General features: G+C 38.4%; 1 protein-coding gene across 2 annotated transcripts; it reads right to left on the bottom strand.

Moving 5' to 3' along the window:
* Window positions 1-354: 354 nt before the first annotated feature.
* Window positions 355-12,296, bottom strand: ndnfl (neuron-derived neurotrophic factor, like). Of its 2 annotated transcripts, none has more exons than XM_079633307.1 (4): window positions 12,106-12,296; window positions 7,799-7,990; window positions 3,618-3,742; window positions 355-2,408 (listed from the first exon to the last, which is right to left on the bottom strand). In XM_079633307.1, exons 2-4 carry the CDS (start codon window positions 7,957-7,959, stop codon window positions 982-984), a joined length of 1,713 nt encoding a protein of 570 aa, XP_079489433.1. In that variant the 5' UTR covers window positions 7,960-7,990; window positions 12,106-12,296; the 3' UTR covers window positions 355-981. The 2 variants fall into 2 exon arrangements, with proteins under 2 accessions (XP_079489433.1, XP_079489434.1); XM_079633308.1 differs by lacking the exon at window positions 12,106-12,296 and adding an exon at window positions 9,578-9,876 and having other exon boundaries at window positions 361-2,408.
* Window positions 12,297-16,111: the final 3,815 nt, after the last annotated feature.

Below are 16,111 nucleotides of genomic sequence, written 5' to 3'. Positions count from 1 at the left end.
AATCACTGAATCAAAATCCCCACCTCTCTTTTGGGACATCCAGCAGCTGTTCAGTGTTTTTTTCCTAATTTGGACAGCAGAGGGAGCCACTGGAGCGCTTCCAAACTAAGTTCTTTGTAAATAGTTTAAAGACTTAATAAGAGCTCACAATGTATGTTGATTGTTTATATAATCAATATTATTGATTGTAAGACTTTCGTATCGTCACAGACTGGTGAACGCCTTTTTACCACTAACATCTCATTGAATTGCTTTCATGTGTATAACCTCGATCCAGTTAATTTTATATTCAGGAATATGAACAGCCATTGCCCTTGAAGAATGTCAAAGTGTGACACATCCACAGATCATTTTCATGTCTGGTTGGTAATTGTGTTTTTATTAGTGCGCAGAAGCGCAGCACAACAATCACATCACAGACAATGAAGCGAACTGCTAACTCGTTTTCCCTGCTGCATGCTTTAGCAGAGCATAATCAACACACTGACTTCACACAGCTCCTTTCGCTCTCTCTCGCCGCTCCCATACTTGGTGTCTTTCTCTGATACTGGTGGCAGATTGAGAGATCTGATACAGCTCTGGTTAGCACTGGTGCTCAAAGCCCTCCGGCTGTTTCTCTTGCATATTTTGGCACGGTCCTCTTTTGTGTAAGAGACGAGAGAGTTTCTGTTATTCAGACACTCAATACTGTATAATTAACAACAGAGACGGCACCACGGACAGCAACAACACAAACATTAATACGGGAACATGGTACAGTAAATTAGTTTTTGCTGGTGTGAGCTTGGTCTCACCTCTCTTTGTATTTGTGTCTGTGTTGGCATATAAATGTGTTTGTCTTTCAGTGGTCACGTTGGACCTCAGCTGCACCAGATCTAGGCCCCCAACAGTTCCTTCTCTGGCCTTACATTGGCTTCCCTGTGGCATATTGTCTCTCCATTGAGTCCTTCTCCACCGAGAGCAAGATTCTGAGATGCTCACTTAACATTCACTCCTGGTTCTCACAGTCTTGCTGTGGTACTTAATTGGAAGCCCCCAGCGTCTCATAAGATAAACGTCAAACACATATAACAGCCCTGATTCCAGTTCACCGATCACCGCTGTAGTGACCGCCCGACGTGGGTTTAACTCTTGGAAATACTTACAGAGGACTCTCTCATTGGCTGGACGGGACTCCGGGTCGATGCAGCGATCCGTCAAGTTGTGTTTGTTGTCAAGTGGGATCTGCCTCCGATAAACGCAATATAGACTCCGTTCTTCAGTCCCCATCCAGGCGAGAGTGACTGAGTTGCAGGTCCGCAACTTGTTGAAAGACTTAATCTGCAGTGTGGAGGGAAAAACCGGCATAGCTCGGCGATGGTACGCCGATGATGCCTGAATTTTGAGACAGAATTTGGACTTCCCGAAATTGCCTTTAGGAATTGACGATGAGGAACCTGGAGCCAAGGCCTGGAGCTGGATGAGGTATGACGGGGCACCATTTAACCATATCTGGGCCAGCTGGTGTCCCACCTCCTGAGACGTCAAAGTCCGTCCTTTACTAGAGACGGTGACCTTGACTTTACTTGTGCCGTTACAGGTGTGCAAGGTAAGGAGGCCATTTTGTTGCCACCCACGAGGTTTAAATCGGAACTGTTCCCCCTGTAGATTGCTTGCGTCCTCGCTCAGGGTGACCCATTTGACCTGGCTTTCCCGTAAGGACATGACAGCTGGACGAGCCTCCTCGTGTGTGCGGGCGAAAGTGCCGGTGTATGCCGCACTTGTGCCGTTAACCCTGTCCACTACAAACACGTCAAAATAGTACTGTGTCTCCGGAAGCAGGTCCGAAACCGTGCACACACTTTCGACATCCCTGCACACACATCCAGGGTCCTCAAACTTGTCAGTTGTCGATGATTCACGATCCTCAAGGTTATCCGGGTGCCGCCACCACCAGTCTTTAAGCGGTGCCCACACAACCTCCATGCTTTGTTTGTCTCTTCTCTGTCTCTTCTGCACACTCTGTATCTCCTTTCGGATTCCCTCACGGGCAGCGCAAAGACTTCGGTAGTTATGTTTGTGGTTGACTAACACGCAATATTCGTGATGTGGCAGGTGACCATCTTTAACAACTATGGATGAGCTCGGAGCCCAGTTTAAGGTGACACTGGTCATGCCCACCCCCAGAGTTTGCACTCTAGGATCTGAAGGCAGCTCCGGGAAAGCCCCTGAAGGACCAGGACCTTCGTGGAGGTATGCCGACACCTGCGTGTCCTGATCGTTTGATTTCAGCCGCAGGATGTAGATGGACGCTGGAGCGTAGGCAGGGCCGGTGTAGGTGTCTACAGCATTGCCGGTGTAGGTGTAAATCCTAACCTCTCTTCCAGAACCTCTCCACCAAACCTCAGGCATGCTCTTCTTCGAGCCCCCTGAAAAAACGAAGCATTTCAGATCAAGATCAAGCATATTCAAAAGCTCTAATCAAAAGAAAGCTAAAAAACATTGGGCCGCATGCACGCATAAGACTGTTTTTCATGCAAACCATCATTACTTTTGTCGGCACACTTTTAGAGGGAACATTTGGTAATCAAAGTGAATAATTTAAAGGTGTAGATGGGGACCCCTGAGTTCACAGTCTAAATGATTTATATGTCACTTTATGACTTTATAATGCTGCTTTGCCTGCCAGACTACCCCTTCATTTCAGTACATGTGCATGATTATGAAAGAAGAGTGCAGAAACGTATCAGGATTATTCTGGTACTGTTAAAACATGATGCAGATGTGTCTTCCAAATATAAATTAAGATACTGGTAATTGTAAAATGTATTTTGCAACAAAATAGTTTGTTTAGCTAGGATTTAGTATTCAGTTGTCTGTCTAGCATTATGAATGGATAGTAAATATTTCTTAAATTATTTTATAATTTTACACTTTACCTTAATGTTTAATTCGTTACCATAAGTTAATGCATTATGTATTTATTTATCTTGGTTAATGTTAATTTTACATATACAAATATATTTTTACATTTAAAGTTGTATAAATGAACATCTAACATGCACAAATGTAAATTAACAATGAAAATCAGGATATTTATAATTAACATAAAAAAATTTAACCTGAAAATAACATTTCTGTGGTCATCGACTTACCCTCATGTTATTCTAAACCTGTATCACTATTCTATTACTTCTGTGGACAAATAAGTATTGGAAAGTACCATTAAAATTAGAAACAGATGTTAATGTTTATCCATCCAGACTGTGCTTGCATATGTTGTCTCTTTGTTTCTGTTTGAAAATGTTTTACTTTCTATCAGGAAACAGCCTGGAGATTTGGAGATGGATAAGAGGAGAATCTTCTGTCCACAGAGGCCCTAAAGCAACACAACAGCAGTTTTACACCTACTAATTAAATCAGTGAGCCTCAAGCGACTGCTTCGCTTCTTCATTAGAGCCTCTGAAGGGATGTAACCTGTCCACCCTTTGGATACAAAATCCCTGAGTTGTCTGTTAGCCCTGGTTAGGCCTATGCCAGTACTCCCCAAACACACAAGTACGTGTTTGCATGCATGCACAAATATACCTTCAAGCAGACACAAGTCCATGAATAAGCATACACACACACAAACTCACAGTGTGCTTTTTTAGGTGGTTTATCCTTCAAGGTCCGAACAGCCAAGCTCCATTCGATGGGCACTGCACAGGGGCTCACAGTAACAGACAGCAAATCAGCTTTCTTCTTTAGTGTGAAATACAGTCTGAAACACAGATACATAGGCCTATCTGTATTAGAAACAGCACATATGATATGGTTTGGCCTAATTGTCCATACGACCTCTCCAAAAATCTAATTTTATTTTCTATGAATGAACCATTATCATAAATTATTTGGTCAAACAATATCCTTTTTCAACAAGTTGTACCAGCCTAATCGTGTCTCATCAAATAATCTAATCTACTCTATTGTATTCACTCATTTTCAAACTAAAAAACTTTTAACATAACTGACGTATTATCTCACAATTATGACTCTTACAATTATAATTATAATTCTCACAGTTGTGACTTATATCTTACAATTAGGCTGAATTTCTTATTTGAAAATGTATCTAAAAAATACCGTTTTATTTTTTACTCTGAAGCAGAAACAGGCTTCCATAAAAGACCCCTAAATGAAATTAAGCTGCTTGTTTCAAAATCATTGGATTTTTGATTCTGACATTAGAAACCCATACTTTAACATGACTGCCCATATTTATTAGTAAACCCCTATTCAGTTTTCAGAACTCTTGATCTGCTCAGTCTTATTATTATTTCTAAACACCAAATTTAGCAATGGTCCACCCAACACTATTGCCTCTGTGTATTATTCAGAAGGATCTCAACATTAGAAATGAGTAGATGAAGTTTATTTTAACAAAGTCCCTGATTATTCAGTCTGATCTTTATAGTTTGAGCAACATGCCTTTGTATCGTGAACATTTGGCATCTATATTGTACGTGCCAGCAAACCCACTTGTGAGTATAAGGGTGATTCTTAAATAAAGAAAGTGTTTACATTAAAGAGACCCAAAAAATTCACACAACAATTAAAATTGTTATCATATACTCACCCTCATGTTGTTCAAAACCGGTATGACTTTTTTTTTCTTCAAGGCAATATAAAAGGACATATTTTTAAATGTCTGTTTTGAGAATGTTTTTTTTTCTCTCCATACAGTGGAAATGCCGATGGTCTGTTTGGTTACCAACATTCTTCAAAAAACCTTCTTTTCTATTTTGCAGAAGAAAAATGCATACAGGTTTAGAATGACATGAGGGTGAGTAAATTATGATAAAATTTTCATTTTTAATAAGGGGGAAAAAAGTTGTTATTTAAAACTAAATCATGACTGTTTTGGAGGGGAACAAAATTAAACATTACTTAAACGGACCTCAGAAAAAAAAGAAAAAAAATTATGCCAAAAAGTAGGGATACCAGTATTGGTATAGAGCCGACCCTTCGCTTGTACTCATTAAAATGAAGGATGTCTATGAAGTAAATGTATCAAATTAATAGTTTAACAAATGTAAATGTTAAACAAATTAAATATTTAGCTGCTGTAAGCGGACAAAATCACACAAAATTATGTTAAAATGCCCATATGCAAGTATCTTTGTGAAACATAGTCAGTTATGTCTTGAACATAAACAGTTGAAAAGGAAACACATTTAACAGTATGCTGGATACGTGCAGCTCTTAAAGTGACAGCAGCCTAATAATCTCACTGCTGTCTTTGTCCTCAATGTTACTCTAACAACAAACGACAGAGAAAATCACTCACTGCTCTTGAATGGTTGAGCCCTGCTGGAGCAGCTCTAAATATTCACAGTGCTATTAAATAAAAGATGATAGAGCAATAATAAGAACAGTAAAAGTAACAGTAGCTCCAACAATACATTTTAACAGGCATAATAAAGCATGAAAATAACTGAAGGAAATATATTTTGGCTAAGCCAACTAATTTGACTTGGTATTTTGACTTGATATTTTTTTGGTTTGCCCAATATAAAAAAAAAAAAATGTAAATGCAATGAAAATACAGATATCAGTACTTGTATCGGAAAGTAGACTAAAGTAAATGTGGTATTGGTGCATCCCTACTAAAAAGTGTATGACATGATGCCTTTAAATAAATGAAATAACATGCCGCAGAGCTTCCTTGGGGACTGTTTGACTGCTGTTGTTTGCACAGGTTGATCTGCTAATGAAGGTGAGGAGAAACAAAAGCAATGACTTCAGAATGACTGATCTCTGATAAGCTTCTATCGATCCATCACCACCGTTTAGATATGCATCTCCACAAACCCTAATGTTTACAGATCACAACTGATGCCAGGTGCACCATCACTGTAGAGCGCTTTGCTCAAGCAGGAAACACATTCACTCCCCCTCCATGATTAACATCACACTGGGCAGATTCTGGTGAACCTCCCTCTGTGCATTCTGGTAACACCAGCCATTTGGCAACCGCCACTTCCTCTGACCTTGAAAACAAGCTTGTGTGGCTGCCTTCAGTCAATGGTGTTTGCATCTTCAACTGCTCATTATATTTTTTTTCTATGGAAATAGTCAGACATTAGATTTAAGACTCAGCGTTTGTTTAATGCAATTTGGATCTCTTATTTGCATGCCACTGGCTCACCAGCATAGCACATTATCATAATATTGATTTAATTCTTCTGGTAATCAAGTTTAACTTTGACCTTGACGGAAATAAAGGGTCATCAATTTAGTTTGAGGGATTACTGGCAGGTACACTTTAGGTATGTCCATCCCTTACCCTTTTAATGCAATTTTTTTGTGAGAGTTTTGTGTGGAAGGCACAGTTACAATCTTTTAATAGATTAATTAATTTGATTTATGATCAGCAGCTCCTGCCCTACGGCTGTGCATTGAAACGCACTCTGTTCTTCTCTCTCTTTCTCGCGCTCAGTCTGAAGCCTGACACCACCTCTGTTACGGGTGAGGGAGCAGTTCTCACTGTGATTCTCACTGGCTAGTGTTGCTAATGGAAAAAGAAAGCTGCAGTTTTAGTTTAGTTTTAGCTGCTGGGTTTGGGTTTAGCTATTGGGTTTGATGGAGAGGAAACTGAGAAATCTGTGGCATGATTTTAAGACTATTAACGATAATTAAACATATAGGGGATCACTTTTATTTCAATTACCAAAAATGTTTAACAGTTTTAGTTAAAAAATAACAACACTGATCCTAAAAATGTATACTGTGAAAAATGGGAATATTATAAATATGTGTAATATTTAATAATAATAATAATATTGTCACGGATTGGCTGTGTTGATCATTCAAAGATGATGCTTGACGCTGGATGAATGAATAATTCTAATATTTGTAATGGTCACGAAGAGAATACTACACATGAACAACGTAAGGTTACGATTATTTATTACAGAAGATTTATTATTTACTCATTTAAATCTGTTTGAAAATAGGAATATAGACGTGCTGTAGTTAAAATGGTTTTATGTCTTGTATTTTACCTCAAAATTATGCATGTCATTTTAAAAATGTGGAAAATTAGCAGAAATAAGTTACGATAGTAATAGTAAATGTAATAAAAGTGTATAGGCTAGATTTTTAAAATGCATCCAAATTACAGCGAAGCACAACAGTTATCGTACTGTGCTTGGCAGTGGTCAAAAAGGATTTAAACAGTACATTTTTAATTGATCTCTTCTTGTAAACTCAGTGATGTGAATTCGGACGGCAAATGATGGCAGAACATTATTTTTACGGGGGTGGTGGGAGAAAAACACTGACATTCTGGATTCGGACAGCAATAAAATCACAGACTAGCCCCTGTAAATGTTGAAAATACATTACGACCCCATGAGAAACCATCAATTACCGTCTGAATAGCGCTTTAAAACTAAACAAGACAGTGATAACTAAACATGACTGTGACAAATATCAGGAAATATTTATTTAAGTTAATATTGTATATATTTTCAACCCCATTGCAACCTCCTGGGTCTTTGAAACCCCCTGCTCTAAAGGACAGATATCAGTTTACAGTGATTTTCAGATGAGTCGATTCCCTGCTAAGTGATTATGCAGTATTAGCAATCTCTGGAGGACTACAATGTTGGTTTAAACTCTTCCACTCTACCAATTCTTCTCTACTTGAGTTAAAGCTTCAAAACATACACAATCAGTGTTTCTCTTTCATTCCTTTCCTTTCTGATATGTTCACTTGACCAATTTTAGTGTACTTTCCCTTTATCTCCCACCAGAACCCCAAGGTGTATTTTACCTACGAGCGCGTCCTTTGGGCAGATGTACTGGTGTGACCCTGTTCTCACTCAGCCATGTTGTGGGGTGTAATGTCACTTCATTTTCAGGTGCCAGTGCACTGATGGTGCCGGGACCAGAAAAGACGGCCATGGCCAGGCAGAGAAACCAGAAGAGAGCCATCCTTGTCCAACACAAACAGCCACTCACTTGTCTGGAAAACAAAGAATGACATTTTTAAACAAGCGGTAAGAGCTTTTAAATGCATTTTATCCACCAGTTTTTGAATATTTCACTAAAAACCACAAGGGTGCAAGACTTAACCAGCAAGACTTTTGGTGGCGAAAGATTTTCATTGACAACTTAAAGCACATTGAGTAAGTATTAATTTATAGAATTAATTAATTAATTTTATAGAACTACTGTGCTCAGTTCTCCCTTCATAAAGACACTATGAAAGGAACATCTGAATTCGCATAATAATAAATTTGATTAAGAAGTTTGACTTCTTGTATACACTTCAACATTCACCATGTTGTACCTTTGACCTGTCTGACCTTTGACCTATGGCATACTAACAACACTGTTTGTACAAATGATACCTTTAGGGGTACAACAGCTTGTCACTGGGGGAATAGCCTTAAAATGTCAATGTGTTTTGGTTTAGCACTTAAAAAAAGCCATCTTACTGACAATTATCTGCCATTTTTGTTTCACTGACGTCCTTTCAGCAGTGGCCACTGGTTACACACTTCACAATCTCCACAATCTTCGCCTATACACTTCTGCTAATTTGACACACTGCTATTTGCATATGTAATGGGGATAGTAGCCTACGCATCGCCTATACAGACTGCAGAGAAAAATCGATTTAGCATATCTTGTCAGTCAGTCCATCTATTTAGATTACAAACGTCCCATGTCTTGGCTTATGAAAGCTCTGAGACAAATGAGGACATCTGGAAGTTTCAAAGGAGCTGATAATTCAGCAGAATTTTGACTTTATCTCATTTCAAAAAAGTAAATCCATCATACTTAAAACATCTGCCTTGTCCTTGATGTAAAAGTTGGAGATAAACTGCCGACTTCAAATTAAAATTAAGATTAAAATCTTCTGAAACCTGTCAAAATCCAGCTCTGACGGCTGAAACTCACATTCTCGGGTAGATCTGCACTCGGGGCTGATGTGCTAGATGACAGTGCTGTTATTTATCTCTCAATGTGCTGACAAACTCACTGGTGTTCAGCACAAAGGTTATTCATTATGGCTGACAAGCGAAGAACTGAGCTATCAGTCAATCAGTTTATTCTCACACTCCATCTGTTGTGAGGGCAAGATGAGAGAGAGAGAGAGAGAGAGAGAGAGAGAGAGAGAGAGAGAGAGAGAGAGAGAGAGAGAGAGAGAGAGAGAGAGGGAAAACGCAAGAGGAAAAACGCGAGAGAGGATGAGGGAGAGAAAGTTAGCCTCATCCCAGCTGATGATTCATTGATAGCAGAAAACATTTGGCTTTATTCAGAGAGAATTATTTATATGAGCAAAGAAAATTTGCTATCTGCTAACACTCGCTGCTCTCTGCTTTGACACTCCACACAGAAACCTTGCGCTGCGAGACGAGAACGGCACTTCAGCGATGCCTGGCAAACACTCACTTGAATTTATGTCTCTATTTTTAACAAGCGACATCAAATTGGTTTACTACGGAAATAGAATTCAACTCTTCTCATTATGTACGAACAGCAGGCTGCTTTGGTACTATAAAAACCCATCGACAAAAAGAACAAAAACCGACCAAAACAGCACCTGGAGGTAATCTGAACACCGCCGAGCGGCGTCTGTGGGGGAGAGTTGAGGAAGTTTGAAACTCTCAGATGTTCAATCTGTGTTTATCTGCAGCTGATGGGCCTAGTGATGTGAGTTCACGTCCCCGGGGAGAGAGAGGCAGCGATCAAAGCCATCGTGCTGAAAAGTGTCCCCATAACAACACGCATGGTTGTCGCTGGGGAAACGTTGCCCCGTAGATCAGATGACAGGCGGTGGAGTGAACGCGCATGAGACGCGACGCGCTCTCTCATCACCCAACCTCTGCTCTGATTATGACTGCTGAACAGGCCCTCATTAGAAACAGAAGAGAAGGATGGAGGGAGGGGGTAGAAGAGAAGGATGGAGGGGGTGGGAGAGAAGGATGGAGGGGGTGGGAGAGAAGGATGGAGGGGGTGGGAAAGAAGGATGCAAGGAAAGTGTGAAGAGAGGAGAGAGGGCGAGATTGGAGCGGGAAAATGTCCAGGAAGATGAAGGGAGGGATTAAGAAAGGTGAAAAAAAGACAGTGAAGGTGAGAAAGAGAGGAACGGAAGAAAAAAAAGAAGTAAAGGGAGAGTGAAGATGAGTGAATCAGAACAAGGGCGTAGGAGGTGAGAGAGAAAGGCAGGAGGAGGAAGGGATAGAAGGAAGTGTAGAAGAAAAATGGAAGACCAATTTGACACGTGCACATAAAATACAGAGAAAGAGGAAACGAAAAAGTGTTGGATGGGTGGTCATAAAACCTCCAGGTGAATCTGATGACAAGTCGAGAACATGTTTGAGTTATATTTCATCCCAAACTCAAAATAAATATTTGACAATGAGAAAAAAAAAAGTGCATTGTAAAATTGTTTTCATGCTATTTTCTGCTATTTTCTGCCAAACTTATCATTAATGTAATGCAAAATTATTTATATTATTTACATTTTATTATATATTTTTAATATTTTAAAATGATTCAAACATTTATATTATTTTAATAAAATGTATTTATACACCATAGTGTTTGCTGTAGGCTATTTAATTTTATATGAATTAAAAAATGTAAATGTAAAACTAAAATACTGTATGGAACTGCCATAAAAAAATAATGGGAGTGGGATGCCTGGACACATTACGGTAATGATAATAGGGGAATTGAGGGGGGAAAATTTATTATCATAAAAAATAATGGCGTAATGCAAAAACATGATTTGTCCTAAAATATGCTACATTTCTTTATGATTTTTTTCTCTCTCTTTTGATTCCCCATGTCTCTATAGCACTAAGTCTGTCTGTTCATTAAACCTCACACTAGTTTTATTTCTCTCTTTTATCTCTCAATCTCTGTGTTTACTGTGTTCTGCGAGCTCGTATTACTGTACACACACTCTCTCTCTCGCTCTGGATCTGTTAGAGAGCTTGTTGATGGCGTTGGTGGCTGGGGTGTCATGTGACACATGCTCTTTGCAGGGGTCCTGACTGCTCCCAGGGGAGCCAGATATAAAGCGAGAGAGAAAAGAAGGGGGAGAGGTAGAAAAGAGAGAAGGAAAGACAGAAAAGGACTCCAAACTTGAATGAAAACTGAGAACTCATGCAAAGATGTGGGCCGTAGGGGGGTAAATAGACAGAGATGTGCTCAGATGGGGAGAAAGAGGGTTTAGTGAAAGATTAGGGAAGAGTAATATATTATAATCATGAACACAAGATCTAATGGCTGACTTTAACTAGTCAAAAGTAACACTAATTGCTTTGTCTCTCTTTCCTTTCAGTCTCTGTCTCTCAAAATTGAATTGAGCTGAATTCAGTTCAGAGACGTTTAGTTATGGTCATGCAGTTACAACACTACCACAGCAAAATAATGCCTATGTACAATATATATGTTCATAAACAAAAGTTGTATATTTATTATCTTATATACTTATATATTTTTATATATCTAATATCTATATTAAATATGTATTACAATTGTGTAACACACACACACACACACACACACACACACACACACACACACACACACACACACACACACACACTACAAATATGACATATAATGCTTTAATAAATAATTTTTTCTATATATATTTTTAAACCAGAAATAAAAATTGGAAAAACATTCCAAAACTTATTCTTTTCTGATATTTTGATTCATTGTAACTTTCATCTGCGTTGTGAGGAGTTTCTTTTTTGCCCCCTGTTCTGGATTTCCATGAAACTGAACCCCCATCCCAAAACCACACACTATCTCACTGCTGTACTTATGGGCTATTTCGTGGTCAAAGAGACATGAGTAAGAGACACACACAGAGGATGATCGCCATCTCATGTAACAAAATGATATAAATAGAGATTGAAGAAAATGGTTCTCCAAAATACTAAACATTAATACTTTCATCTAAAGCAACTTGCATTCAAGATTTTCATTATCACTTTGTGTTTTCACTGGAAATCGAACCCATGACTTTGGCGTTGCTGGCACCATGGCTCTACCAGTTGAGTCCCTGACATGTAATCACAGACACACAAACACGCAATCACACGCACTTACCTCAGCCAGCGCTCAGGACTTCCACTCTGAAGAAAGAAAGGAGGAGAGGTGAAGAAGAGCAGAAATAAACGGGTCTGATGTCTTCTGCACTGGTGCTCAGAGTCACAGAAACTCGCCTGTCCTGCTGGAGTATCCTGAGGATAGAGGGAAAAAGAAAAAAAGAAAAGCCCTCCCACCCTTCTCCTCTCCTCTTTCTCCCTTATCCTCTCTCTCTTCTCTCGTTTCCTCTCCTTTTCTCTCCTCTTTTCTCTCCCCCCCGACCCAGATCAGTGCAGTCTGATAACTGAGGCGCGCTAGTCAAATAGACACATGCGCGTGTGAGCTGTGTATGTGTGAGAGAGAAGAGGAGGAAAAGAGATAGATGATGGATAGAAGGATGGATAAAGTCTCTTGGTGAAGACTGTTGTTGCAAGAGGGATGATAGTGTGTGTGTGTGTGTGTGTGTGTGTGTGTAATTCCACACACACGACGTGTGTGTTTTTGAAGATTGCATAGTGATGTGTTAATTACATTTGGGGAACCACACTATAGATAATTTCCATTAACTCTCATAGGAACCCAAACCATAGACTTCATTGTAAACATGTAATATATATATATATATATATAAATGATGTGTTAATAACTCTTTAATTTTATGTTTTAATTTAATTTAATATTTAATTTAGTCTTTTAAAAAATATTTTTTTCTTTTTTTCTTTCATTCTTTAAAAATTAGTGTATTCAATTCATGAGAAAAGCCCTTGACAATAACTGGAACCGGGCTCCTCGACACATTACGGTAATGCGAATTTAGGGGGGCAATGTGTGCAAATGACATGAAAATAATATTTGAATGCAAAAAAATATGATTTATCCTATAGACTTCACAAAAGTAATGTTGTCTTATTGAAACTTACTGTAAAGTTGTTTTTATCACAACTAGCGTTATATAAATATAAATATTGGCCAATATTTATCATAAATACATCAGCACTGAACATAAAGTCCCTCCATAGCACACCTGAAGTGTGGGTGTGTGTGCGTTTGTGTACGTATTGTTCTAAAGGTCAAGTGCTCTTCTCAAAGAGATTGAATATGTACATGTAATTGTGAGTGTTTTTCCAGAACTCGACACTGTGCCGCTTTCCTCCACACAATGGTATCACTCCATCTTCCACCCCTCCCTCACATTCTGTCCATCCTCCACAGCAGAATGAAAAAGGCTATTTGCATTGTGTTAAGCATGTCTCGTGGGCCTTTTTGAATGTATTCTATGGGTGCTTCAGCCATGCTATTGAAGTAATGAGAACACTCCACCCATCTGGTCATTGTGTACGTGTGTGTGTATGAATGTTTGTGGCCCCAGATCCAGCATCGTTTAGAAGTAAAACCAGAGCTCATCCAGGATTTGATTTCCCTGACCAATAGATATGTCTGGCCAGTAAGAAGTGATTTCTGTGGCTGGTCGCCATCAGTGGCTTTGGTTCAGATCAGGTCAGCAGTGACGAGAGGAACCTGATATGATTGACAATCAGAGTCCTAAGGATCCTACAATGTTCTTGACAGTCACGGTCATACTAAATCCAATGTGGAAAGAGGAAATCCATCCTAAAAACCCTTGAGATTATATTTCATGTCCTTGATCATTGTTTTTTCGCTCTCAGCGTTAGAAAGTTCTGGCTCTAAAAAGGAGAATGTTTGCAGGAACGTGGGTTATAATGCTTGGTCATTAGTGGGGAGATGTGTAAAGTGAAACTTTGGCCTTAGTTTCTAACCTTCATTTAGACTAAATGACTCTTTACAGAAGGTAAATGTGAGAAAATGAGAATAAACAAGTGAGCTGCCATGCTTTTGTCAGCCAAAACAGGCAGCTGCCTATGAGTGTGGCCCTGTCCCAAATGACACACGTACTATGTAGTTGCAGACTTGTGATGATTGGTTTATATGTAGTCCATGAAACTGTAGAGTATTCCATTTGTCATTTTTGACCCCTTTTGAGGCCAATATTAGATTCTTTTTTCAGTATCTTTATTGGAACTGGCCATTCATCTAACACTTATTTAAAGTTAATCTCCGAAAGCACTACTAATAATAACACTGTTAACTGTAATCTTTTGCAAATCAAATTTTTCATACTCTACATTATAATGCTGTGATACCTAAATTCACTTGTAATATTTAAAATGATTAATTTTTGTTTTAAGAATGTTCATTTATATAAAAAAAAAACCCTGAAGAATCTTAATATCAGCTATTTTGTCGTTGTCAGTTTGGTATTGGATGAAATAGAACTTATAGGCTATTCATAAGCAACATCTTGATTTTTTTTCAGAGTTTGCATTCTCTGAATAATATATACAAATCGGGCAAAAAGAAGGCTTCGTAGAAGTCAACAACAGCCTTTGCATGCTTATGATGCTATCTATTTTGTTCACTTTCAACCATGTCTGTCCTGATTTCTTTAATATTACCTCTGAAAGTGGTTTGAAATGTTCCAAAGTGGACAAGCTCAACATGTTTTTGACTGCGTTTACAGCTGTATTTAGTCATACTCGTGATCCGATCAACCACAATGCATCACACCAGGTGTAAACAGGGTCAAAAAAAGAGATGCCATGCACTGCAAGATGGAGAGGGAAGTTATTTTAATTAAAGATTATGAGGGTACATGAATTTAAAAAAATGATGTGCACCAATAAATCATTTATAGTAAATAATGCAATATTCAATAAAAATAAAAATAATTAAGAACAGTCAATTTTGATGTTATAGTTACTTATAATATTGACTAAAATGTCAATATTCAGAAATGAATCTCACCAACTTACCCAAAATATCTATATTTTAAAGTGTGATGTTTTAATCGGGCCAGTGCTAAATCTTTGGGTGTTTGAAGGTGGGCCCCACACTCCTGCCTCCCCTGGAGAGCTGGGTGAGTGCTTTAAATGGGTCTGGCCCACTTCAAAATCCCTTTGAACTGTCTGAAGTCTGGCTCTCTCTGATACTGCCGGGGTTTTGAAGTTTTGATTTATAACTGATTAATCTTTAGGATTTTGCCAGAAATACTGGAAATGACACACATGAATGCACACACAAATGGTCCACCAGCTTTCTCTTCCTCTGTGTTTCTGACTGGCGCTCCTCTTACTTGCTCGCGTTCTATTTTGCTGGTTAGCTCAGACCATGCAGAATGTCTGTTCTCTTGTGTTCTTCTTAATAATTCATTTACCACATTTGCTGGATGCTTCTGTCTCTGTACAGCATGCATTCACACACAAGCCTACAACATATCTTTAATTAAGATAATTGAATTGTCAGGTTTTATCAATTATTAATGGCTGGTTTCTCACAAATGCAGCCCATTAGTCCTGTACAGATTGTAAGTGTATTAAATGCAATATCGTTCCAGTTCAGGGGTTATGACGAGAAGACCTATGTGGCTCAGAGCAAACTCCTGCATAACACAACATTGACAGAGAGAGAGAGAAAAGGGACAGAAAGGAGATGTGAGAGTGGTCTGTTGATAGTGATCCAAATTTTAACAGCAGATGACAAACAGTTGCCCATCTGCCCATGTAAAACTGGATTCTCTCCAGGGACGGAAAGAGAGATAGTAAGGGAGTAGGCTATATGAAAAAAGTATGATGTCACTATTTTGGCACATTTAGTGTTATTCTTCAACTTTAGTTGACTAAATAACTTTAATAAATGAATGTGTTTTTTTGACTAAATAAATTCAGCTAAATCAATTAATCTTTCCTTTTTAAATGTATTCTATTTTGTATTTGTTAAATGCAACTTTTGTTAGTTTACACTATCAGTGTTCTATTTTATAATTTTTAATATATTAAATTATCCATCCAATCATTCATTTTACAAACCATTTATATTATTGCTATATTATTATTTTATTTCAAATGCACACTTTTCATTCTTTTTTTTCTTTTTACAATGTACTACTAGTATTTCATCTTTAGTAAAGATTTTCTGTAAGGCTCTTTTGAAAGTACATTATACTGTACTT

The sequence above is a fragment of the Phoxinus phoxinus genome, assembly GCF_949152265.1.
Source record: "Phoxinus phoxinus genome assembly, chromosome: 13".
Classification (NCBI taxonomy): Eukaryota; Metazoa; Chordata; class Actinopteri; order Cypriniformes; family Leuciscidae; genus Phoxinus; species Phoxinus phoxinus.
The sequence above is the reverse complement of the archived record's forward strand: the minus strand, read 5'-3'. Positions and strand labels throughout refer to the sequence as shown.

Excerpts from the sequence above, each read along its gene's own strand:
- ndnfl (XM_079633307.1), bottom strand. The coding sequence starts at position 7,959 with ATGGCTCTCTTCTGGTTTCTCTGCCTGGCCATGGCCGTCTTTTCTGGT. Across the intron at positions 3,743-7,798 it reads CCCAAAGGACGCGCTCGTAG|ACTGTATTTCACACTAAAGA; the intron begins GTAAAATACACC and ends TCTGTGTTTCAG. Across the intron at positions 2,409-3,617 it reads ACCACCTAAAAAAGCACACT|GGGGCTCGAAGAAGAGCATG; the intron begins GTGAGTTTGTGT and ends TCGTTTTTTCAG.